The 27,176-nt window shown below is 49.6% G+C and overlaps 1 protein-coding gene across 1 annotated transcript; it reads left to right on the top strand.

Moving 5' to 3' along the window:
- Positions 1-25,254, top strand: ACTR3 (actin related protein 3). Its single transcript, XM_056536296.1, has 12 exons — positions 1-152; positions 4,358-4,413; positions 5,948-6,072; positions 6,618-6,728; positions 9,868-9,963; positions 10,052-10,159; positions 12,438-12,581; positions 12,914-13,087; positions 13,944-14,036; positions 14,119-14,244; positions 21,166-21,249; positions 24,646-25,254. Exons 1-12 carry the CDS (start codon positions 109-111, stop codon positions 24,739-24,741), a joined length of 1,257 nt encoding a protein of 418 aa, XP_056392271.1. The 5' UTR covers positions 1-108; the 3' UTR covers positions 24,742-25,254.
- Positions 25,255-27,176: the final 1,922 nt, after the last annotated feature.

Here is a 27,176-nt window from a genome sequence, read left to right as displayed (position 1 = left end):
GGAGCGCCTGGCACGCGATTGGCTGTCCTCTCTGACTGGTTTCCTCTGCCTGGGTGTTGGCCGCCATCTTGCTGTCAGTCTGTGCGGAAGCCGCTCCCGTTTTCGGACATGGCTTCCCGGCTCCCGGCCTGTGTGGTGGACTGCGGCACGGGGTGAGTGATGGGCGGCTGTCAGTGAGGGGGGCGGGTGTGAACGGTGGACGGAGCGGGTGTGTGACTGGAGGCAGGCCGGGAATGAGGGAGGGTGCGGTGCGGGGGTGTGAGAGGAGCTGTGCGGACGACTGCGGGGTGAGAGGACGGGCCTGCTGCGGGGTGAGAGGACGGGCCTGCTGCGGGGTGAGAGGAGCTGTGCGGACGGCTGCGGGGTGAGAGGAGCTGTGCGGACGGCTGCGGGGTGAGAGGACGGGCCTACTGCGGGGTGTATGAGGGGAGAACACTTCTGACATTAGACTCTGTTCACATTGGTGTTGGCGCCTCTGTTGCGGATTTTGTCACATGACAGGTGGGGTCACTTAGTGTGCAGCCCTAATAATTCCAGTACCATGACCCACCCCATTATAGGGGGATCTGTCAGGTGATTATGGTCATGTGACTCCGCACCACAGTCGTTTTTGTATATTCCTGTGGATATGTTAGTGCCCCCAGGTGGAGATGGACGCTGCGGCCGATGAGATCCTGACAGGATTTCCATCTACTTAGGAAGCATTTACTACTGTGTACGGGGGATAGTACAGAATGGCGCGGCCCAGGGAGTTGTATGGGATTGTACAGAATGGCGCGGCCCAGGGAGTTGTATGGGATTCACCAGAATGGCGCGGCCCAGGGAGTTGTATGGGATTGTACAGAATGGCGCAGCCCAGGGAGTTGTATGGAATTCACCAGAATGGCGCGGCCCAGGGAGTTGTATGGGATTGTACAGAATGGCGTGGCCCAGGGAGTTGTATGGAATTCACCAGAATGGCGCGGCCCAGGGAGTTGTATGGGATTGTACAGAATGGCGCGGCCCAGGGAGTTGTATGGGATTGTACAGAATGGCGCGGCCCAGGGAGTTGTATGGGATTGTACAGAATGGCGCGGCCCAGGGAGTTGTATGGGATTGTACAGAATGGCGCGGCCCAGGGAGTTGTATGGGATTGTACAGAATGGCGCGGCCCAGGGAGTTGTATGGGATTCACCAGAATGGCGCGGCCCAGGGAGTTGTATGGGATTCACCAGAATGGCGCGGCCCAGGGAGTTGTATGGGATTGTACAGAATGGCGCGGCCCAGGGAGTTGTATGGGATTGTACAGAATGGCGCGGCCCAGGGAGTTGTATGGGATTGTACAGAATGGCGCGGCCCAGGGAGTTGTATGGGATTGTACAGAATGGCGCGGCCCAGGGAGTTGTATGGGATTGTACAGAATGGCGCGGCCCAGGGAGTTGTATGGGATTGTACAGAATGGCGCGGCCCAGGGAGTTGTATGGGATTGTACAGAATGGCGCGGCCCAGGGAGTTGTATGGGATTCACCAGAATGGCGCGGCCCAGGGAGTTGTATGGGATTGTACAGAATGGCGCGGCCCAGGGAGTTGTATGGGATTGTACAGAATGGCGCGGCCCAGGGAGTTGTATGGGATTGTACAGAATGGCGCGGCCCAGGGAGTTGTATGGGATTCACCAGAATGGCGCGGCCCAGGGAGTTGTATGGGATTCACCAGAATGGCGCGGCCCAGGGAGTTGTATGGGATTGTACAGAATGGCGCGGCCCAGGGAGTTGTATGGGATTGTACAGAATGGCGCGGCCCAGGGAGTTGTATGGGATTCACCAGAATGGCGCGGCCCAGGGAGTTGTATGGGATTGTACAGAATGGCGCGGCCCAGGGAGTTGTATGGGATTGTACAGAATGGCGCGGCCCAGGGAGTTGTATGGGATTGTACAGAATGGCGCGGCCCAGGGAGTTGTATGGGATTCACCAGAATGGCGCGGCCCAGGGAGTTGTATGGGATTCACCAGAATGGCGCGGCCCAGGGAGTTGTATGGGATTCACCAGAATGGCGCGGCCCAGGGAGTTGTATGGGATTCACCAGAATGGCGCGGCCCAGGGAGTTGTATGGGATTCACCAGAATGGCGCGGCCCAGGGAGTTGTATGGGATTCACCAGAATGGCGCTATAAATATTCCACTATAAATACGTGCGACAAAACAGTAACTGGGTGTTGGGTGAAGGGTCCCCAGGTGATGTAACGAGGGGCTCAATCGGATGAGGAGGGACCCCAAGTGACATGAGGGAGTGTTTCCCTGATAACATTTATAGGTATTTCCCCGGTGAGGTTAAGAGGGGTCCCACAAGGTGAGGAGCTGTAGGTGAGGAGGGATTTCACAAGTGACAGGCTCTGTGTGTGTGTAGAGAAGCTGGAGATAAAGGCTGGATGCAGATGTGTGGGGAGGGGTGTCCACTAGGGGACGGGCTGGATGCAGATGTGTAGTGGGGGGATCTTCAAAGGGACGGGCTGGATGCAGATGTGTAGGGGGGGGGGAGGAACCTTCAAGGGGACGGGCTGGATGCAGATGTGTGTGGGGGGAGAAACCTTCAAGGGGACGGGCTGGATGCAGATGTGTGGGGGGGGGGGGAGAAACCTTCAAGGGGACGGGCTGGATGCAGATGTGTAGGGGTGGGGGGAGAAACCTTCAAGGGGACGGGCTGGATGCAGATGTGTAGGGGTGGGGGGAGAAACCTTCAAGGGGACGGGCTGGATGCAGATGTGTAGGGGGGAACCTTCAAGGGGACGGGCTGGATGCAGATGTGTAGGGGGGGGGGGAACCTTCAAGGGGACGGGCTGGATGCAGATGTGTAGGGGGGGGGGGGGGACCTTCAAGGGGACGGGCTGGATGCAGATGTGTAGGGGGGGGGGGGAACCTTCAAGGGGACGGGCTGGATGCAGATGTGTAGGGGGGGGGGGGGAACCTTCAAGGGGACGGGCTGGATGCAGATGTGTAGGGGGGGGGGGGGGGGAACCTTCAAGGGGACGGGCTGGATGCAGATGTGTAGGGGGGGGGAACCTTCAAGGGGACGGGCTGGATGCAGATGTGTAGGGGGGAGGAACCTTCAAGGGGACGGGCTGGATGCAGATGTGTAGGGGGGGGGGGGGGAGAAACCTTCAAGGGGACGGGCTGGATGCAGATGTGTAGGGGTGGGGGGAGAAACCTTCAAGGGGACGGGCTGGATGCAGATGTGTAGGGGGGGGACCTTCAAGGGGACGGGCTGGATGCAGATGTGTAGGGGGGGACCTTCAAGGGGACGGGCTGGATGCAGATGTGTAGGGGGGGAACCTTCAAGGGGACGGGCTGGATGCAGATGTGTAGGGGGGGGGGGAACCTTCAAGGGGACGGGCTGGATGCAGATGTGTAGGGGGGGGGGGGGAAACCTTCAAGGGGACGGGCTGGATGCAGATGTGTAGGGGGGGGGAACCTTCAAGGGGACGGGCTGGATGCAGATGTGTAGGGGGGGGGCCTTCAAGGGGACGGGCTGGATGCAGATGTGTAGGGGGCCTTCATGGGGGCGGGCTGGATGAAGATGTGTAGGGGGGGGGCCTTCAAGGGGACGGGCTGGATGCAGATGTGTAGGGGGGGGACCTTCAAGGGGATGGGCTGGATGCAGATGTGTAGGGGGGGACCTTCAAGGGGACGGGCTGGATGCAGATGTGTAGGGGGGGGGACCTTCAAGGGGCAGGCTTGATGCTTTAGGTGGAGACAGGTGCCCTAGGGCAGTGTTTCCCAAACAGGGTGCCTCCAGCTGTTGCAAAACTACAACTCCCAACAGCTGGAGGCACCCTGGTTTGGGAAACACTGCCCTAGGGTATCAGTTTTTACAGGTAGTGAGTAGACGGGTCTTTGCTGGATGGACGTCCCGTATCTACAAGCTGTAGGCAGAAGCTGGATTTGTGATTTCCTTATTTGTAGATGTGAACAGAAGCAGAAGTCGTGTGTATGTGTGTGTGTGTGTGTGTGTGTGTGTGTACGCGCGCGCACAGGAAGTGCAGGGTGCAGATACTTTTTGCATCCTGCAGGCTGTACAGAGGCTCTATGGGGGGTGCAGTTTTGGGCCTGGGGGGTCTTGCTGTGTCAGGTGATCAGGGGTCCTTAGTTGCTCGTCTTGTGGCTTTTTGTTCCTGGTTTTCTGCTTATGTGACTCACTGACCACAGCACAGGATGTGGGGGCTGCAGACCGACTACAGGGGGGGGGGGAGAGCAGTACTGCCGGGGCCTCAGTCCTCAGGGCTCGGTCAGGTTGTTCGCATTCCCCGATCAGGATGCGTCTCATCTTGTCTTCTCCTCAGGATCCTGCATTCCTTGTGTCCATCAGCTCTTTTCTCTTTCAGGTATACAAAGCTTGGATATGCCGGGAACACAGAGCCGCAGTTCATCATCCCATCATGTGAGTTTTCATCTCCTCGTACTCCACTCATGTCTGTGGCTGCTTACTAGAGTTTATTACAGGGTCATGACAGGTTCTCCTGATGGTATTGGTAAAAAAAAAGACAATCTGCCAACTCTAAGGGCGCGTTCACACTGAGTAATTCCTCTTTAATTCTCCGCTTAGAAATAATTAAAGGGCTTATCCAGGAAAAAACTTTTTTTTATATATCAACTGGCTCCAGAAAGTTAAACAGATTTGTAAATTACTTTTATTAAAAAAATCTTAATCCTTTCAGTACTTATGAGCTTCAGAAGTTGAGTTGGTCTTTTCTGTCTAAGTGCTCTCTGATGACACGTGTCTCGGGAAACGCCCAGTTTAGAAGCAAATCCCCATAGCAAACCTCTTCTAAACTGGGCAGTTCCCGAGACACGTGTCATCAGAGAGCACTTAGACAGAAAAAAACAACCTTAACTTCAGAAGCTCATAAGTACTGAAAGGATTAAGATTTTTTAATAGAAGTAATGTACAAATCTGTTTAACTTGGAGCCAGTTGATCATGTTCATTCTTCTTGCGGAATACGCGAGCAGAAGTCTATTGAAGTCAATGGTACAAAAAAATTGCGTTTGAAATAGTTTCCGTACGGAATTCGCACGAAAATTCCACACGAAAAAAATAGGGAAATTCCAATTGGTGGTTGTAGTCCAGCAAAAAAAAAATTTCCTCCTATATTCTGCACGGAATTCCTCGTTAATTCCGTGCGGAAAAATCGCACGAAAAAAACGTTAATTCCGAAGCAGAATTTTTATGCGAGGATTCCTCTCCTATTCCTCAGTGTGAACGCACCCTTAAGACAAACTCTTACAGTAGACTTCATAGTGTGGCTGCTCTTACATTAGACTCAATAGTGTGTGTAATTGTTTTTGGGTTCAGAGGAGAACTTTTACACTTTTTGGGGGTAAAATGGGAAAAACGAACAATATTTATTGGGGGAGTGATTTTTTTTTTTTTACATTTTTCAACTTTATTTATTTTTTTTACACTTTTTTATGTCCCCATAGGGGACTAGATATAGCAATCATTTGATTGCTAATACTGTTCAGTGCTATGCATAGGACACAGCACTGATCAGTATTATCGGTCATCTTCTGCTCTGCTCGATCTCAGACCAGAGCAGGAGACGCCGGAGAGAGGCAGGTGAGGGGACCTTCGGCCGCCATTACAGATGATCGCATCCCTGCGGCAGCGCTGCGGGTGATCCGATCATATATTTTAACATGCGCACTGCTGCAGCCGTGATTTGTACTGATCACAGCATCTGAGGGGTTAATGGTGGACATCCGCGCGATTGCGGATGTCTGCCATTACCGGCGGGTCCCCGGCTGCTGCTAGCAGCCGTAACCTGCCATGTATGACGTGAGCAACAGCTGGAGGCACCCTGGTTGGGAAACACTGCCCTAGAAGCAGATACCATGATGTCACTATAATTATATTGCACCTGGAAAGAACATGATACGCAGACACAGTAGTGACATCTCCTTTCTCCATCTGCAGGTATTGCTATTAAGGAGTCCGCAAAAGTTGGAGACCAAGCTCAGAGACGGCTGATGAAAGGAGTGGACGATCTGGACTTCTTCATTGGGGATGAAGCTATAGACAAGCCAACATATGCCACAAAGGTATGATAACATATGTACAATCAGAGACGTAAATATGCACAAAAGGGGGAAAAAGATCTTATAGCATGTGTAAAGTACAAGTGCTACATAAACATGTCTCCAAAGAGGAAGTGACTTCTTTAAAACACTAACAATAACCAAATAAATAGGGGCGGAGTTATATATAGAAATGTAACAAATAAATGTTTAATATTAGACAAAGTTTAAAAGGACATAGAAACAAACAGTACTAAATTATGTGACACCTCAGAAATGTCCAACAGCAATTTAATTATAATTATACAAAAAGATATAATAGTGCTCAGACCTCTATGACTTGTTACTATAATTGTGAATGATGTAGTACAGGATAAAAATACAGAGGCGACGGGGTTGATACAAAGGTATGATGTGTGCAGGCACTGGGACTTCCCACATCTACTTCTCCATTTTTGTTACCCCATGTATTATGAGGACATATACCCAGAAGCGCTGCGGTGTATGCATTTGGATGGCCCATGTGTTGTCTGTGAATTACCACTGCTTCTGTTCCTTCTCTCATACAGTGGCCAATTCGTCATGGAATTGTGGAGGACTGGGATCTCATGGAGCGTTTTATGGAACAAGTTATATTCAAGTATCTAAGAGCCGAGCCAGAAGATCATTACTTCCTCCTGGTAAGTGTGTAAGACCTACCTGTATAAGGATCTGTCCTGTGTGGTGTAGTATAGAGGATCTCTCCTGTGTGGTGTAGTATAGAGGATCTCTCCTGTGTGGTGTAGTATAGAGGATCTCTCCTGTGTGGTGTAGTATAGAGGATCTCTCCTGTGTGGTGTAGTATAGAGGATCTCTCCTGTGTGGTGTAGTATAGAGGATCTCTCCTGTGTGGTGTAGTATAGAGGATCTCTCCTGTGTGGTGTAGTATAGAGGATCTCTCCTGTGTGGTGTAGTATAGAGGATCTCTCCTGTGTGGTGTAGTATAGAGGATCTCTCCTGTGTGGTGTAGTATAGAGGATCTGTCCTGTGTGGTGTAGTATAGAGGATCTGTCCTGTGTGGTGTAGTATAGAGGATCTGTCCTGTGTGGTGTAGTATAGAGGATCTCTCCTGTGTGGTGTAGTATAGAGGATCTCTCCTGTGTGGTGTAGTATAGAGGATCTCTCCTGTGTGGTGTAGTATAGAGGATCTCTCCTGTGTGGTGTAGTATAGAGGATCTCTCCTGTGTGGTGTAGTATAGAGGATCTCCCCTGTGTGGTGTAGTATAGAGGATCTCCCCTGTGTGGTGTAGTATAGAGGATCTCTCCTGTGTGGTGTAGTATGGGGGATCTGTCCTGTGTGGTGTAGTATAGAGGATCTCTCCTGTGTGGTGTAGTATAGAGGATCTCTCCTGTGTGGTGTAATATAGAGGATCTCTCCTGTGTGGTGTAGTATAGAGGATCTCTCCTGTGTGGTGTAGTATAGAGGATCTCTCCTGTGTGGTGTAGTATAGAGGATCTCTCCTGTGTGGTGTAGTATAGAGGATCTCTCCTGTGTGGTGTAGTATGGGGGATCTGTCCTGTGTGGTGTAGTATGGGGGATCTGTCCTGTGTGGTGTAGTATAGAGGCTCTCTCCTGTGTGCTGTAGTATAGAGGATCTCTCCTGTGTGCTGTAGTATAGAGGATCTCTCCTGTGTGGTGTAGTATAGAGGATCTCTCCTGTGTGGTGTAGTATACAGGATCTCTCCTGTGTGGTGTAGTATACAGGATCTCTCCTGTGTGGTGTAGTATACAGGATCTCTCCTGTGTGGTGTAGTATAGAGGATCTCTCCTGTGTGGTGTAGTATAGAGGATCTCTCCTGTGTGGTGTAGTATGGGGGATCTCTCCTGTGTGGTGTAGTATGGGGGATCTCTCCTGTGTGGTGTAGTATGGGGGATCTCTCCTGTGTGGTGTAGTATGGGGGATCTCTCCTGTGTGGTGTAGTATGGGGGATCTCTCCTGTGTGGTGTAGTATAGAGGATCTGTCCTGTGTGGTGTAGTATAGAGGATCTCTCCTGTGTGGTGTAGTATTGGGGGATCTGTCCTGTGTGGTGTAGTATTGAGGGATCTGTCCTGTGTGGTGTAGTATGGGGGATCTCTCCTGTGTGGTGTAGTATAGAGGATCTCTCCTGTGTGGTGTAGTATAGAGGATCTCTCCTGTGTGGTGTAGTATGGGGGGGATCTCTCCTGTGTGGTGTAGTATTGGGGGATCTCTCCTGTGTGGTGTAGTATGGGGGGATCTCTCCTGTGTGGTGTAGTATGGGGGGATCTGTCCTGTGTGGTGTAGTATTGGGGGATCTGTCCTGTGTGGTGTAGTATTGAGGGATCTGTCCTGTGTGGTGTAGTATTGGGGGATCTGTCCTGTGTGGTGTAGTATTGGGGGTATCTGTCCTGTGTGGTGTAGTATTGGGGGTATCTGTCCTGTGTGGTGTAGTATGGGGGGATCTGTCCTGTGTGGTGTAGTATGGGGGGGATCTCTCCTGTGTGGTGTAGTATTGGGGGTATCTGTCCTGTGTGGTGTAGTATGGGGGGGGGTCTGTCTATTTCTTTAGTTTAACTAATTGTATTGCCTGTGAAATAACAATTCTGGCTTCTGATAATGCTGCATTGTGCTGTTTCTTATGAATAGGTTGACGTATGGTTGTTGTCTTTCTTCACATTGGGCTATGTTCCTACTGTGATTGATAAGAGAACATTGTGAACGGCCATCACCCTGTGGTCAGTTTAATCTTACATCTCCTAGAGGAGCAGCATCATAGAGCTCTGGAAGATGCATCAGAATTATTTAATAAAGAATTCATGTAGTGACTAAAATATAGATGTCAGGGGAACTTTCCATCGTGATCTCCCTGGGCCTCTTCCACTGCCGTTTCCTGCTCTCTCCTCTATGCGGGCCTCGTCTGGTACCGTCCGCTCTCTCCTCCTATGCGGGCCTCGTCTGGTACCGTCCGCTCTCTCCTCCTATGCGGGCCTCGTCTGGTACCGTCCGCTCTCTCCTCTATGCGGGCCTCGTCTGGTACCGTCCGCTCTCTCCTCTATGCGGGCCTCGTCTGGTACCGTCCGCTCTCTCCTCTATGCGGGCCTCGTCTGGTACCGTCCGCTCTCTCCTCTATGCGGGCCTCGTCTGGTACCGTCCGCTCTCTCCTCTATGCGGGCCTCGTCTGGTACCGTCCGCTCTCTCCTCTATGCGGGCCTCGTCTGGTACCGTCCGCTCTCTCCTCTATGCGGGCCTCGTCTGGTACCGTCCGCTCTCTCCTCCTATGCTGGCCTCGTCTGGTACCGTCCGCTCTCTCCTCCTATGCTGGCCTCGTCTGGTACCGTCCGCTCTCTCCTCCTATGCTGGCCTCGTCTGGTACCGTCCGCTCTCTCCCCTATGCTGGCCTCGTCTGGTACCGTCCGCTCTCTCCCCTATGCTGGCCTCGTCTGGTACCGTCCGCTCTCTCCTCTATGCGGGCCTCGTCTGGTACCGTCCGCTCTCTCCTCTATGCGGGCCTCGTCTGGTACCGTCCGCTCCTCCTATGCTGGCCTCGTCTGGTACCGTCCGCTCTCTCCTCTATGCTGGTACCGTCCGCTCTCTCCTCTATGCGGGCCTCGTCTGGTACCGTCCGCGCTCTCCTCTATGCGGGCCTCGTCTGGTACCGTCCGCTCTCTCCTCTATGCGGGCCTCGTCTGGTACCGTCCGCTCTCTCCTCTATGCTGGTACCGTCCACTCTCTCCTCTCTGCGGGCCTTGTCTGGTACCGTCCGCTCTCTATTCCATGTGGTCATTCATGAATTCCTGTAACTCTGTCTTTTCTCCACAGACTGAGCCTCCTCTGAACACTCCAGAGAACAGGGAATACACTGCTGAGATCATGTTTGAGTCTTTCAATGTCCCAGGGTTGTATATAGCAGTCCAGGTAAGTAGTCTGGGACTTCTGGCCAGTGTGGACTATTTATGTGGTGGATTCTGTACAGATCCTAAGGTGCAATGTCTTTTCTTTCCAGGCTGTACTTGCCTTGGCTGCTTCTTGGACATCCAGACAAGTTGGTGAGCGCACACTAACCGGGACAGTGATAGACAGTGGAGATGGTGTGACACACGTCATTCCCGTGGTGAGTGCCTATTGTAAGCGACTATATCGTGTGTGTGTGTGTGTGTGGTGGTCCCTGGACATAAGACTTTACCTGTAAGGTGGGATTTTTCTTTCCATCTGCATTTTGGATACTTATTTAGACTGATGCCAAACTTTACTGTAGCAATATGGTCCTCAGCATCCAGGTCTCATACAGGTCACCTAGTGAGGCCTCTGACTATTTTTTTGGTAGTGGGCATATATCAAGGTTTCTGTTACAGTGTGCCGCACTATTCTTGTAGGGGTATTCCATCCTGTAAGACTTAACTGCATCATAGAGGTTCTTTGTCTGACCTTAAGAATAGGGACCTGAAGCTTTCACTGGTGTAAAGCGGCAGGTCGTGCAAGTACTCCACCACTCCATATGTTGCCGTGGAGCTGCTAGAGACAGCCAAGTGTTGTTCTCCAAAAAAGCAGGTATACAAAGATAGAAATGTATCTGGCACCACTGGCGGCTATCCACATCAGACTTCCAGGAAGCCGTTCGCTATCAGCAAATGTGTACCTATACCTAAAGCAGCGTGGGTGGTGCTCACATCCAATAGATACAGTTCCGTATAAAGTCCAATAGAGCAAGGAAGATAATGATGAAGCACTCGCCCAGTAATTGCTGAAAACTTCAGGCTTTATTCCATGCAAGGTAAGGTAAACAAACAGGTATAGGAAGACGGAGAGCGTGGGGGGACGCTCAGGTGGGCGGCGACATGTTTCACACTCTACGGTGCTTTGTCTGGCCCGTAATGACGTTTGCACATCCAGGTACAACTTATAGGAAAGACTTGTCGGGTGTTACTATAGTGACAGATAAAACAGTGTACGGGAAATCAAACCACCAATAACAAATACAACAATAAAATCTTGAAAGCAATACCTATTCCTGCACAGAGACTAGTGGAGGAAGCCACCGATTTAGTTTATATCATTCAAGCCCAACGGACCTAAAGCATTAGTACGAATGATCCAGCGGGCTGCTTTTTCGGACACTTTTACCCAATAATTTGTTTCTGGTCACTTATTCAGCTTTTTCAAAAGCCGCCCTAACTAGTTCTGCAGCGTTGTTCTATATCTGACAGCTCGTATAGATAATAGAGTGGCTGTGCACGGGCCTGACCTGCCGCTTCATTCCAATAGGAGACTGACCTTACACATCCAGGTACTACTTATAGGAAAGACTTATAGGAAACTGATCACTCGCGCCTCTCCGCACAGTCGAATATACATTCCCTTTCCTGTAAATAGGGGATACGGTTTATTGGCTGAAATACCCCTTTAACAATCAGATGTCTGGTCCTGCCAGGTTTTCTCCTTTACGGAGTGGACTTTACACTTTCCACAGGGTTGGCTCCTGATGGCAGATGGGATTTTTGCTCACCTGTTAATACAGTGGTCCCTTAACATACGATGGTAATCCGTTCCAAACGGACCATCGTTTGTTGAAACCATCGTATGTTGAGGGATCCGTGCAATGGAAAGTATAGGACAGTGGTCTACAACCTGCGGGCCTCCAGATGTTGCAAAACTACAACACCCAGCATGCCCGGACAGCCGTTGGCTGTCCGGTCAGTGCTGGGTGTTGTAGTTTTGCAACATCTGGAGGTCCGCAGGTTGTAGACCACTGTTAGACGAAGTTGTACTCACCTGTCCCCTCCGCTCCAGACCATCACCCCTGCCCTGGATGTCGCCGTCCATCGCTGTCGCTGCGTCCCCAAGGTGTCCCCGAAGCTCCGGCAAGGCCTCTGCTTCCCCGGCATCCGCGCTCTCCGTCGCCGCCATCACGTCGCTACGCACGCCGCTCCTATTGGATGACGGGATGGCGTGCGCAGCGACGTGATGATGACGATGGAGAGCGACGACGATGCAGGGGATCCCGAAGAGGACGCTCCGGAGCCCCGAGGACAGGTAAGTGGTCGTCAGCGGAGCACACGGGGCACCGTAAACGGCTATCCGGCGGCAGCTGAAGCAGTCTGCGCTGCCGGATAGCAGTTTATGCAATGGCCCGACATAAAAAAAGCATCGTATGTTGATGCTGCCTTCAACATGCGATGGCCTCTGAGAGGCCATCGCATGTTGAAATGATCATATGTCGGGGCCATCGTAGGTCGAGGGGTCACTGTATTACATTGGAGCATTAATAATGCCTCTCCTGTAGTGAAGGGCACACACTTGGCCTCCTCCCATCAGTATGAATATTTGTCCAGGACCAGGCCTTACATATGTGTGTTCCTGGTGTTCTACCATTCATTGCCTATATCTTACAGGCTGAAGGCTACGTGATCGGAAGCTGTATTAAGCACATCCCCATTGCTGGCCGAGACATTACCTACTTCATCCAGCAGCTGCTCAGAGACAGAGAGGTGGGAATCCCCCCGGAACAGTCCCTGGAGACGGCCAAAGCTGTGAAGGTAACAGAAGCTGCACCCAACATTTGTGTCTCCTGCTGGATGTTATGTCCCATATTAACCTGGGGCAAAGAAGAGGACGATGGGGTCAAACCCTCTGTTCTTTGTCCTCTTGGTTTCTGCAGCCACCAGTTGACAGTAAATATAACTAATGATTTGGATCCCACTGTGCCCCAATACCCCCCCACCCACCCATGTTGCCTTTTTATCATTGCCGCCACAGTGACCTATATCTCTGGATTTGGAATGGCAGATTTTTTAATTTGTGTATAACCAGAGCGTCCCAGAAAACCATTCCCCCTCAGCTCTATATCTTCTACATCTTTACATTTCAGGAGCGTTTCAGCTATGTCTGTCCTGACTTGGTGAAAGAATTCAGCAAATACGATACAGACGGTGCCAAGTGGATCAAGCAGTACAGCGGCATTAACGCAGTGTCCAAGAAAGAGTTCTGTATTGACGTTGGTTACGAGAGATTTCTGGGACCTGAGATCTTCTTTCATCCAGAGGTTGGTGTGCTATAAAAAAAAAATAATAATTCCGCACAATAAGGCAAAATCTCTTTGAGACAACCACCCGAATCTGCACACACAAGTGGGGTTGGTCTTATCAAAGAATGCATAATAAATGTAGAACTGAAAATCTGGTCTGGTTAAAGGAGTACTCTGGAGCGCACTTTTCTTATTTTATCCGTTACGGGCTGAAAAATAAAAGAAAACAAATTTTCTCTTACCTGCCTAGGCTCCCCCGGTGCTCCAGTACAGGCGTTCGGTCCCCGGGCTGTTTGCTTCTTACTTCCTGTTAGCCCGTCACGTCACACGGAGCTTCAACCTATCACCAGCCGCAGCGATGTCCCGCCTCAGCTGGTGATAGGCTGAAGCTCCGTGTGACATGCCGGGCTAACAGGAAGTAAGAAGAATACAGCCAGGGGACCGCACACCTGCACCGGAGCATCGGGGGCTCGTTGGCAGGTAAGAGAAAGTTGGTTTTCTTTAATTTTGCAGCCCGGACGGGGTAAAATGAGAAAAGTGCGCACCGGACTACTGCTTTAAGGCAGTGTTTCCCAACCAGGGTGCCTCCAGCTGTTGCAGTGTTTCCCAACCAGGGTGCTTCCAGCTTTTGCAGAACTACAACTTCCAGCATGCCCGGACAGCCAAAGGCTGTCCGGGCATGCTGAAAGTTGTAGTTCTGAAACAGCTGGAGGCACCCTGGTCGGGAAACATTGGGTTTTAGGGGTGGTCTTGTCAAAGAGGTGGTCTTTCGGAGAGGTTTCCCTGTATTTGTCCCTTCTGGCTTTCTAGTAAATAGGTGTTTGTATTAGGTTTTGTGATTTAGGTTCTGATAATTTTTCTGTCACATTTGTAGTTTGCAAATCCAGATTTCACTCAGCCCATCTCGGAAGTTGTGGATGAAGTGATTCAGAACTGTCCCATCGATGTCCGACGTCCTCTCTACAAGGTCATTGGAGTATTGCAGTCAGTTTTCCTTCTCTCTGTGATAGTTGTGTATAATACTGACTGCTTTGTTCTTCTATGCGCAGAATATAGTCCTCTCCGGTGGCTCCACCATGTTCAGGGACTTTGGCCGTCGTCTGCAAAGAGACCTGAAGAGAACAGTCGATGCTAGACTGAAGCTGAGTGAGGAGCTTAGTGGCGGTCGTCTGAAGGTGAGTCTGTAATGGTATTGGATGGTGCTAGGCAACACGTGTCATTTTATGTGCAAATCACTTTTATATGCCTTTTACTTCTCTAAATAATTTTGCAACTATTTTGTGACTTACCTGAATGAAAACTACAAATTTTTAAAAATTTTGCGGTTTCTTTAACCCCTTAACGACGCAGGACGTATATTTACGTCCTGCGCCGGCTCCTGCGATATGAAGCGGGATCGCGCCGCGATCCTGCATCATATCGCGTCGGTCCCGGCACTCATCAACGGCCGGGACCCGCGGCTAATACCCGCGGCGATGTGCGGTATTAACCCTTTAGAAGCGGCGGTCAAAGCTGACCGCCGCTTCTAAAGTGAAACTGAAAGTATCCCGGCTGCTCAGTCAGGCTGTTCGGGACCGCCGCGGTGAAATCGCGGCGTCCCGAACAGCTGATCGGACACCGGGAGGGCCCTTACCTGCCTCCTCGGTGTCTGATCGACGAATGACTGCTCCGTGCCTGAGATCCAGGCAGGAGCAGTCAAGCGCCGATAACACTGATCACAGGCGTGTTAATACACTCCATTGATCAGCATAGGAGATCAGTGTGTGCAGTGTTATAGGTCCCTATGGGACCTATAACACTGCAAAAAAAATGTAAAAAAAAAGTGTTAATAAAGGTCATTTAACCTCTTCCCTAATAAAAGTTTGAATCACCCCCCTTTTCCCATAAAAAAAATAAAACCGTGTAAAAAAAAAAAATAAACATATGTGGTATCGCAGCGTGCATAAATGTCCGAACTATAAAAATATATAATTAATTAAACCGCACGGTCAATGGCGTACGCGCAAAAAAAATTCCAAAGTCCAAAAAAGCGTATTTTGGTCACTTTTTATACCATTAAAAAAATGAATAAAAAGTGATCAAAAAGTCCGATCAAAACAAAAATCATACCGATAGAAACTTCAGATCACGGCGCAAAAAATGAGTCCTCAAACCGCCCTGTACATGGAAAAATAAAAAAGTTATAGGGGTCAGAAGATGACACTTTTAAACGTATAAATTTTCCTGCATGTAGTTATGATTTTTTCCAGAAGTGCGACAAAATCAAACCTATATAAGTAGGGGATCATTTTAACCGTATGGACCTACAGAATAATAAGGTGTAATTTTTACCGTAATATGCACTGCGTAGAAACGGAAGCCCCCAAAAGTTACAAAATGGCGTTTTGTTTTTCGATTTTGTCGCACAATGATTTTTTTTTTTCCGTTTCGCCGTGCATTTATGGGTAAAATGACTAATGTCACTGCAAAGTAGAATTGGTGACGCAAAAAATAAGCCATAATATGGATTTTTAGGTGGAAAATTGAAAGGGTTATGATTTTTAAAAGGTGAGGAGGAAAAAACAAAAGTGCAAAAAACGGAAAAACCCTGAGTCCTTAAGGGGTTAAAAATCAGACATTGCTTATGAATTGTGGCTCATCAGATGAAAAAATTGACAATAGGGACATGTTACCCTAAGAGGAGTTCTGCAATTAGGGTCACAGGTCGCCTATTTATAGGGGGGGAAAGTAGTCACTGCTATTTGGACATGGACCACAGAAAGCCAAGGAGAGATTTGTCTCAGGAGATTAGACGTAACATTCTAAACAAGCATTTGTTAGGTAAAGGCTATAGGACCTCTCCAAGCCGCCTGATCTTCCTGTGACTACAGTGTCTCATATATTATTCGGAAGTTTTAGGTCTACAGGATGTGGACGTAGAGGAAAACTCATGACAAATCAAAGAGACTGATAATACAATGGTAACCAAAGAACTTCCAAAGACATTAGAGATGAACTTCAATGGGCACTGTCAGATACAAAAACTTTTTTTTTATGTTGTTTATCATGGATAATGGGGCGGGACCCTAGTAGAAGGGAACACACAACCTCCTCCTGCTCACATACGGTATAAAGGTCTTACTTTTACTATATGAGCATGAGGGCTTTGTCTGCGCCACTGTGGCAGCTGCCCGACATTGATCATTTCGCTGCTATAGTGTTGCATACAAAGAGCTTGAGCACTGTCAGATTCTAAAAAATGTTACCGTATATACTCGCGTATAAGAGACCCGAATATAAGCCGAGGCCCCTAATTTCACCCCAAAATCCCAGGAAAAGTTATTGACTCGAGTATAAGCCTAGGGTGGGAAATACATAATCCCCCCCGCCCCCGTCATCATCCAGATCCCCGTCATTAACACACTCATCATCATCACCCTGTCATCATCCAGACCCTCATCATCACCGCCTGTCATCATCCCACACCCCCCTTCATCATCCCCCCCCTTCATCATCACCGCCTGTCATCATCCCACACCCCCCCCTTCAACATCCCCTTGTCATCATCCCACACCCCCTTCATCATCCCCTTGTCATCATCCCACACCCCCTTCATCATCCCCTGTCATCATCACCATATGTCATCAGCCTCCCCCCCCCCCCCCCCCCCCCCTTCATCATCACCGCTTGTCAATGTCTGATACAGTGGTCTTCAACCTGCGGACCTCCAGATGTTTCAAAACTACAACTCCCAGCAAGCCCGGGCAGCCATCGGCTTTCCGGGCTTGCTGGGAGTTATAGTTTTGAAACCTCTGGAGGTCCGCAGGTTGAAGACCACTGCGGCCTTCGACATCATCCAGCCCCCCCCCCCCACCCTCTCACCCCCTTTAGTTTTTGTACTTGCCTCCGCTCGGCGGGATGTTAGGGTGAGCTGGTCTGGGCCATCTGTGCTGCAGGACTGTCCGGTGGGGAGGTCGTCCGGTGGGATAGTCGTTCCGGGCTGCCATCTTCACCGGGGGGGCCTCTTCTTCGGGCCCAGAATAGAGGCGTTGCCTTGACGACGACGCAGAGGGACGTTGCTAATGAACGTCGCTGTGCGTCGTCGTCAAGGCAACGTGACTATTGTGGGGCCGAAGCGCGGAGAAGAGGCCCCCCCCCCCCCCCGGTGAAGATGGACAGCCCGCAACGACTATCCCACTGAACGACCTCCCCACCGGACAGTCCTGCAGCACCGGACCAGCGCACCCTAACATCCCGCCGAGCGGAGGTGAGTACAAAAGTAAAGGTGATGGGGGGGTCTGGAGGATGTCGAAGGCCGCAGTGGTCTTCAACCTGCGGACCTCCAGAGGTTTCAAAACTACAAGCCGATGGCTGCCCGGGCTTGCTGGGAGTTGTAGTTTTGAAACATCGGGAGGTCCGCAGGTTGAAGACCACTGAGGGCGGAGAGTTCACTCGAGTATAAGCCGATGGGGTTTTTTTCAGCACGAAAAATCGTGCTGAAAAACTCTACTTATACTCGAGTATATACGGTATATGTTTTAAATCTTGGCAAAACATTAACCTTTCTAAAATACATCATAAGAAAAATGTATTTCCTTTATAGAAATCATGGCTTATAGAATCATTGCTTTTTCCAAGCTGAAGCCCAGGCATAGACAAAGTCCAGTAAGTGAGGGTGGAGTAGCCTCCTCTGTGCTCTCTCCTGCCTGAGGGCGCTCCTCTGTGCTCTCTCCTGCCTGAGGGCGCTCCTCTGTGCTCTCTCCTGCCTGAGGGCGCTCCTCTGTGCTCTCTCCTGCCTGAGGGCGCTCCTCTGTGCTCTCTCCTGCCTGAGGGCGCTCCTCTGTGCTCTCTCCTGCCTGAGGGCGCTCCTCTGTGCTCTCTCCTGCCTGAGGGCGCTCCTCTGTGCTCTCTCCTGCCTGAGGGCGCTCCTCTGTGCTCTCTCCTGCCTGAGGGCGCTCCTCTGTGCTCTCTCCTGCCTGAGGGCGCTCCTCTGTGCTCTCTCCTGCCTGAGGGCGCTCCTCTGTGCTCTCTCCTGCCTGAGGGCGCTCCTCTGTGCTCTCTCCTGCCTGAGGGCGCTCCTCTGTGCTAGCCCATCCTCACTTGCTGGACTTCATTCAAGCTGAAGCACAGGCATAGACAAAGCCATGATTTTATAAGCCATGATTTCTATAAAAAGGAAATAAAATTTTCTTATGAAGTATATTAGAAAGGTTAATGTTTTGCCAAGATGTACAACAGTTTTTAAATCTGTCAGTGCCCATTTCAAGAGGAAGGTCTCGGTGTCAGATTGCACCGTCCGTCGTGGTTTGAGCCAATGTGGACTTAATGGAAGACGACCTAGGAGGACAACACTGCTGAGAGCAAAGCATAAAAAGCCAGACTGGAAATTGTCAACACTAATATTGACAAGCCACAAAAATCTTTTGGAATGTCGTTTGGACAGATGAGACAAAACTGGAGCTTTTTGGCAACAAGTCACATTAGCTCTATATTCACAGATTCAAAAATAAAGCCTACAACTTGACTGCACCCACTGTGATCATGGAGGAGGCTCGGTTATGTTTGGGGCTTTGCTGCATCTGGCACAAGGTGTCTTAAAGCTGCACAGGGTACAGTGAAATCTCAAGACTATCAAGGCATTCTGGTAGGAAGTGTGCGGCCCAGTGTCATGAAGCTTGGTCTTAGTCACAGGTCAGGGGTGCCCCAACAGAATAATCCAAAACACCCAGCTAAAAACACTCAAGTATGAAACAGTCTGGAGCAGACAATTGAGACACCTGGAGCGGGATCTCCTGAAGAGTGGGCCAAGATACCTGGAAACAAGTGCCGAAATCTTATTCAGTTACAGAAATCGCTGGATTGCAGTGACAGCACCAAAAGGTTGTGCCACAAAAATATTAAGTTCAGCGTAGCATCATTTTTGTCCAGGACAAATGAGGACACATTTGTCCTGGCCCTTAAGGACACACCATAAATGTACAGCGCTGCAGCAAGTAACCGCGCACAGAACCATACATTTATGGCGCAGCTATGAAGAGCGGCGCTTGCTACATAGCAGGTGAACTCCAGATGATATTTGCAGCCTGGGACTTAGAAATAATGGCAGACATCAGTGATCCCGCTGATGTATGCATTTAACCCTATAGATGGTGTGATCAACGCAGATCACAGCATCAATAACGAAACCTGAAGTTCAGGTGGTCTTATCAGTTCCCCCCCCTGTGCAAATGTAGGGGTTTGATAAGCTCATATGGCTGCTGCAGGTGTCCTTGCCTCCCTCCAGTGCCAGGATGGCCGAGCTTCTGGTGCAGCCTGGAGAGGCATGATGTACAAGAAGATCGCCGGTAGTGCTGAACAGTACTATGTTATAACCTAATACTGAACAGTACATGGCAATCTAATAGTTTATAGTCCCCTATGGAGGCTTAGGGTACGTTCAAACGAGTGGCTTTACAGAGCCTATTTCTCTGCAGATCCGCCGCTGAAGGACCGCTGTATGCTGCCTTTACATGTGCCTGCTCGGAGCGGCAATACGCCACTACAAGCAGACACACTGCAATGTGCGAGTGGCCGTGCGCATGCGCAGTATACTTGCACATCACAGCAGCTCTCGGGCCGGCTCGTAGAGCAGGGGAAGCGGCCGCGATGTGTGCGAGTACACTGCACATGCGCGGCAACTCGCACGTCGCTTTAGTGTGTCTGCACGTAGCCCCGTATTGCCTCTCTGAGCAGGCAGGCACATGTAAAGGCAGCATACAGCGGTCCTTCAGCGGTGGATCCGCAGCGTAAAATATGTATATCCGCTCGTCTGAACGTACACTTAAAGTGTAAAATATAACAAATAGAAAAAAATATATGAAATCCCATTAAAAAAAATAATGTAAGAAAAATAAACACAACACATCTGTTGCATGTGTAAATGTCCAATCTATGAAAATATAATTTTAATTATCTCACACGGTGAGCGGCAAAAATGTAAAAAAAAAATATTATAATTCCAAACACCAGAATTGCTGATTTTTGGTCACCTCACCAAAAAAAAATCAATCAAAAAATTATTTCAAAATAAAAAATGGTACCGATGATAACTACAGATCACTGCACAAAAAAATGGAAAAATTTAAATGGAAAAATAAGAAAGTTATAGGGGGTCAGAATAGGGCAATTTTAAGCATACTTTTATTAAAGTTTTTTTTTTTTTTTTTTTTTAAAAGCAGTACAATAATACACCTGGGTATTATTTTAATCGCCCCACGTAATATAGAAAACATGGCAGTTTTACTGTAAAGTTTACAGTGTAAAAACCAAAGCCCAAAAATTTGCACAATTACGCTTTTCTTTTCAATTTCCCCACACAAATAATTTTGTTCGTACATTTTATGATAAAATGAAAGGTGGTGTTACAAAATACCATTGGTTATGCAAAAAAACAAACCCTCGTGTGGGTCTGTAGGGGGTCGGGGGAGGTGGGGGGTTAGTTATGCCTCTTTAAAAGGCAAAAAACGCAAATGCAACGATGTCTGATTTTAATCAGTTAATTGTTGGTAAATAACAATTTTTAACTTTTTTGTCAATTTTAAGTTATTTCAGCAGCATTGTCGGTTTTTCTGTCTTTAACGGAAAGGGACCAACAATTTTGTCCACGTTTCATAGCTATTAAGTTTATCCCTTTATGTATTTTATCCCATCTATATATCATTTTTATTCATGTATTTACTTATGGCTGGTAATCAGCTCTGATTATATGGTCTTTTATGTGAGTGTATTAGATGTTATAAAATGCACAGCAGATACTTTGCTGTATGTGGCTTTATATAGGCTATACTCCTGCTGTTTTTTGTTACATTGTACCACAGCTCTCTTACACTATAATAATAGGTGCCCTTGGGAACCAGCTTTTTTTTATTTTTAGTACCTTTTTAGATGATTTATGTGGGGGCGTACGCATGTGACTTGAGCCACCTCTAAGATTGAACACACTAATCTTGTTTTGATATCTTTTATTCTTATTAAACACTATTAGAGCCTTGTAGGTTTTTTTTTTTTATCCGTTTTACAGTGTATTAACTAAGCAACCAAATAAGTTAATCAATAATTCTTTTTTTTATGTCTTTCAGCCCAAGCCAATTGATGTACAGGTGATCACACACCACATGCAGCGTTACGCAGTCTGGTTTGGAGGCTCCATGCTGGCATCTACAGTAAGTCCATGACTATTGCTGTCCCTATTGTAAGACTGTGAGTAAGATAGAAGCACAGTAGGAATGATCAGGGGTTGATGAGGAAAGTCCTTTGCCTCTAATATATGAGTATTGGGTAGGGATCGACCGATTATCGGTTTGGCCGATATATTCACGATTTTGGACATTATCTGTATCGGCAATTACTTTGCCGATAATGCCCCGGCCAGAGACTACCGCCGCTGCCCCATTGCCTCCCCCATCCTCTGGCCACATACCGCCGCTGCCCCATTGCCTCCCCCATCCTCTTGCCACATACCGCCGCTGCCCCATTGCCTCCCCCATCCTCTGGCCACATACCGCCGCTGCCCCATTGCCTCCCCCATCCTCTGGCCACATACCGCCGCTGCCCCATTGCCTCCCCCATCCTCTGGCCACATACCGCCGCTGCCCCATTGCCTCCCCCATCCTCTGGCCACATACCGCCGCTGCCCCATTGCCTCCCCCATCCTCTGGCCACATACCGCCGCTGCCCCATTGCCTCCCCCATCCTCTGGCCACATACCGCCGCTGCCCCATTGCCTCCCCCATCCTCTGGCCACATACCGCCGCTGCCCCATTGCCTCCCCCATCCTCTGGCCACATACCGCCGCTGCCCCATTGCCTCCCCCATCCTCTGGCCACATACCGCCGCTGCCCCATTGCCTCCCCCATCCTCTGGCCACATACCGCCGCTGCCCCATTGCCTCCCCCATCCTCTGGCCACATACCGCCGCTGCCCCATTGCCTCCCCCATCCTCTGGCCACATACCGCCGCTGCCCCATTGCCTCCCCCATCCTCTGGCCACATACCGCCGCTGCCCCATTGCCTCCCCCATCCTCTGGCCACATACCGCCGCTGCCCCATTGCCTCCCCCATCCTCTGGCCACATACCGCCGCTGCCCCATTGCCTCCCCCATCCTCTGGCCACATACCGCCGCTGCCCCATTGCCTCCCCCATCCTCTGGCCACATACCGCCGCTGCCCCATTGCCTCCCCCATCCTCTGGCCACATACCGCCGCTGCCCCATTGCCTCCCCCATCCTCTGGCCACATACCGCCGCTGCCCCATTGCCTCCCCCATCCTCTGGCCACATACCGCCGCTGCCCCATTGCCTCCCCCATCCTCTGGCCACATACCGCCGCTGCCCCATTGCCTCCCCCATCCTCTGGCCACATACCGCCGCTGCCCCATTGCCTCCCCCATCCTCTGGCCACATACCGCCGCTGCCCCATTGCCTCCCCCATCCTCTGGCCACATACCGCCGCTGCCCCATTGCCTCCCCCATCCTCTGGCCACATACCGCCGCTGCCCCATTGCCTCCCCCATCCTCTGGCCACATACCGCCGCTGCCCCATCGCCTCCCCCATCCTCTGGCCACATACCGCCGCTGCCCCATCGCCTTCCTCAACGCGACGTCACCGTCAGTGCACACAGTGACAGCGCAGGACGCCGCCGGAGCCAGAAGTATTGTGGCCCCCGGGAACAGGTAATTATAACACCGGTGATGGGGGAGGCAATGGGGCAGCGGCGGTGGTTGGACTAGGGAGGGACCCCAGGACAGGCAGGAGGAGAGAAGCAGGGGCGGTGGCGGTCTCTGGCTCTGCAAAAGCCGCTGCAGCTCATTAATTTAAAGCGCCCGCTTTAAATCATTGATCTGCAGCGGCTTCTGCCCCGCCGGGGGATGGGGGGTGGGAAATAGTCGTTAACTTATACCGGGATATCGGTATAAGTTATCGGCTATCGGCCTGAAAAGTACCAGATTATCGGTATCGGCCCTAAAAAAAATCAATATCTGTCGATCCCTAGTATTGGGGAAGTATTGTGTGTACTGAGCACTTTGTAGAGCGGTGTTTCACAACCAGTGTGCCTCCAGCTGTTGCAAAACTACACCTTCCAGCATGCCCGGACAGCAAAAATCTGGTGCATTTGCAGAATGTCTAGTCTAAGCTGAGAATTAGACGGTATTTTAGGTTTTATATGCCCCCTAAATGCCCACAGATCTGACCGCAAAAGTTGTCTAAAGATGTCCAATCTCATAAGACACCTGATAAACAAAGGGGACCCTCCCTTTAAGTGTGCACCGTCATCAGACTTAAAGGGGTTCTCCACCATAAGGGGATTTTAGTACGTACCTGGCAGACAGTAATGGACATGCTTAGGAAGGATCTGCGCTTGTCTTGGGGCTAAATGCCTATGTTGTGAGATTACCATAAAACTGTGGATAGCATTTTGTGAACTATTTCCTGTTTGAGTTTTCTTCTTTGCCTACAAATCCCATAATTCCATTTTCTCCTTCCCACACATCAGCCACCGCACCCATTGAAACATAAATGAGCTGCATCCATTCAAAAGACCTGTAGTTTTCAATCAGGGTGCCTACAGCTGTTGCATTAGTTGGAGATTGATCTCTCTCCCACCAAGCGATCCCTCCACCCATTGAAGCAGACAAGCTCCCTGTCATCAGCTGACTAGTGAGTCAGGTCTCGGCCGCATTGCAACCTGGGAAAAATCCGAGACAAGTCATTTTGTATGCTGGTAAAAATAAATATTGGGGCAAAAATCACATAATGTGAGAAAACCGTCATCAACTGCCGAGCCGAGAAGTTTGTGACGAATCGAATTTACTGTAAATTCGCTCATCTCTAAATATAGTGTTTGTACCAAACACTATATTTAGAGATGAGCGAATTTACAGTAAATTCGACTCGTCACAAACTTCTCGGCTCGGCAGTTGATGACTTATCCTGCATAAATTAGTTCAGCTTTCCGGTGCTCCCGTGGGCTGGAAAAGGTGGATACAGTCCTAGGAGACTCTTTCCTAGGACTGTATCCACCTTTTCCAGCCCACCGGAGCACCTGAAGGCTGAACTAATTTATGCAGGAAAAGTCATCAACTGCCGAGCCGAGAAGTTCGTGACGAATCAAATTTACTGTAAGTTCGCTCATCTCTAACTATATTATGAACTACACTAACTTTACACCCCCTGTAGCATAGTAAATGGCATAATAAAAATGGAATACCCCTTTAATAACCTATTGCAGTAACACTTAGAATATTATCACGTCAGAAGTATCAAATATCAAGGATAAGACCCAAGAGCAGTGGTCTCAAACTGTGGACTCCCAGCATGAGGTGACGTTTTGCAACATCTGGAGGGCCACAGTTTGAGACCACTACCCGAAAGGATATTATTCATAATAGGCACTATGGTAATAATTCCTAGATCCTGAGCCATGTCATCCAAAAGTATACATCCTCACCTGATGCAGACAGTGGCTGCTCCCCCTCTAAACAAACACCTTGACACCTCCTAAAATCAGCTCGGAGAGGACTCTAGTCTCACAGATTGATCGTTTCCTCTTTTCCTTTCAGCCGGAGTTTTACCAGGTTTGCCACACGAAAAAGGATTATGAAGAGATCGGGCCCAGCATCTGCCGCCACAATCCAGTGTTTGGGGTCATGTCTTAAATCATGGAATGGTGATGGTTGCTGTTGTCATGTTCTTGGGGAGAAGATGGGGGGGGTTGGGGAACCTCTCCTCAGGGGCTGCTGTGGGCAACATACACGTTCCCATGTGACCCGTTTCATGCCAGAGTTGTCCTCATATTACGGTTCAATAAAAACAAAAGCTCTGGGCTTTAGTTTTGTGCCTGGTATTTTGTATGGACTTCTGTTCCTCATGGGTGACACCTCTGTCTGCTGCTTCCTGTGACCGGTCATAGGAACCGCTTTTTGTATCTTTTTATTGGGGCCAATGAGTAAGTTTTAGCTCCATTGGCAGAGGCTCTACAGGAGTCAGTCCCTCTGCATTCAATACGCTTGTGTCCCAGACCCTGCCGCCTCTGTTCTTCGCTTGCACACAGCTGGACCGTATCTGCAAATAATGTCTAGTGGTTTTCATTGATAATAATTAAATGGTTAAATTTTTTTTGTTTTGTGACGCCTGAGATCATTCCAATAAAGGGCAGCATATCTTTTCTACGAGCATCTCTGCTGTTTCTATATGTTTTGTAGCTTTTTACTTGTTCCTTTTCTGGATGTTGACAGGGTGGATGCGGCATCTGTATGAGCTGTGAAGGACTGTACATGGCAGGTAGACAGCTGCCGGACCATTTTGGAGGACGCAGGGATTAACTACTTCAGGGCGGACATATCAAGGAGCAGGGTTCATCCTCACTGTATGTGATGTGAGTTATAGCCACATGTTATGGGGGAGGTTATTACAACTGTTGTTATAGAGCAGTGTTTCCCAACCAGGGTGCTTCCAGATGTTTCAAAACTACAACTCCCAGCATACTGGGAGTTGTAGTTTTGCAACACCTGGAGGCACCCATGTTGGGAAACACTGCTATAGAGGAGTAACCATGGATCATTTGCTGCACCTTCTTCTTTTAACAGACAGGGCACAATGTTTCTAAGACTTTGAATGTAAATGAGTGAGAACGCTGCGCTGTCTTTTAAACCACACACCCAGACTCTCACCACCTCTTACCGCCTTCACCTTCAAAAACATTTCTGCTCAATGCAATCTGCTCATTCCTATGACTTAAACTACAGTGACCCCTCGACCTACGATGGCCCCGACATACGATCATTTCAGCATACGATCACTCTGAGGCAGCATCAACATACGATGCTTTTGTATGTCGGGGCCATCGCATAAACAGGTATCCTGCAGCGCAGACTGCTTCAGCTGCCCCCGGATAGCCATTTACGGTGCCCCGTGTGGTCCGCTGACGATCACTTACCTGTCCTCGGGGCTCCGGCGCGTCCTCTTCGGGATCCTCTGCATCGTCGGTGCTCTCCATCGACGTCATCACGTCGCTGCGCACGCCGTCCCGTCATCCAATAGGAGCGGCGTGCATAGCAGAGGCCTTGGTGGAGCGTTGGGGACATCTTGGGGACGCGGCGACAGCAATGGAGGGCGACATCCCGCGCAGCGGTGACGGTCCGGAGTGGCGGGGACAGGTGCGTACAACTTCCTCTAACAGTGGTCTACAACCTGCGGACCTTCAGATGTTGCAAAACTAAAACTCCCATCATGCCCGGACAGCCGTTGGCTGTCCGGGCATGCTGGGTGTTGTAGTTTTGCAACATCTGGAGGTACGCAGGTTGTAGACCACTGTCCTATACTTTACATTGCACGGATCCCTCAACATGCGATGGTTTCAACAAACGATGGTCTGTTTGGAACAGATTACCATCGTATGTTGAGGGACCACTGTATTGGTACATGCCCTCATCATCTGCCCATCCTCCTCCATGGCCTCCATCAAACACTCTTGCTCTCAATTCATCCTCAACTCTGCTACCCGACTAAGGCAGGGTTCACATATGACTGGTGTGCGGCACTGATGTTAGAACTGATCCCATTAATTTCTCTGGGACAGATAACAATCATCCAGCGTCTCAATTTTAAAGCCTGATGGTTGGATGGGCACCGGACAGGGGTTCGCGGCTTTCTGCGTTCCCCTGTCCTCTGCCCAGAAACAATGGATGCCGGATGACATAATTCTAATAATAATAATAATGCTTTTATTTATTATTGTCCTTAGTGGGATTTGAACCCAAGTCCCAGGCACTGCAAGGCAGCAGTGCTAACCACTGAGCCACCATGCTGCCCTTAGCATACATCTGCTATACATCTGCTATGCACGGTTGCTAAAATGGACAGAGATGTCAGCAGAGAGCACTGTGCTCGTGATGTCATCAGTGTTCCAAAAAGAAAGGAATTTCCTCTGTAGCATTCAGCAGCTAATAAGTACTGGAAGGATTAAGATTTTTTTAATAGAAGTAATTTACAAATATGTTTAACTTTCTGCCACCAGTTGATTTAAAAGAAAAAAATGTTTTCACCGGAGTACCCCTTTAATTAAAAAGTAAAATAAAAAACCTATTACCTA

Source organism: Hyla sarda, chromosome 8 (assembly GCF_029499605.1).
Source record: "Hyla sarda isolate aHylSar1 chromosome 8, aHylSar1.hap1, whole genome shotgun sequence".
NCBI classification, from domain to species: Eukaryota; Metazoa; Chordata; class Amphibia; order Anura; family Hylidae; genus Hyla; species Hyla sarda.
The sequence above is the reverse complement of the archived record's forward strand: the minus strand, read 5'-3'. Positions and strand labels throughout refer to the sequence as shown.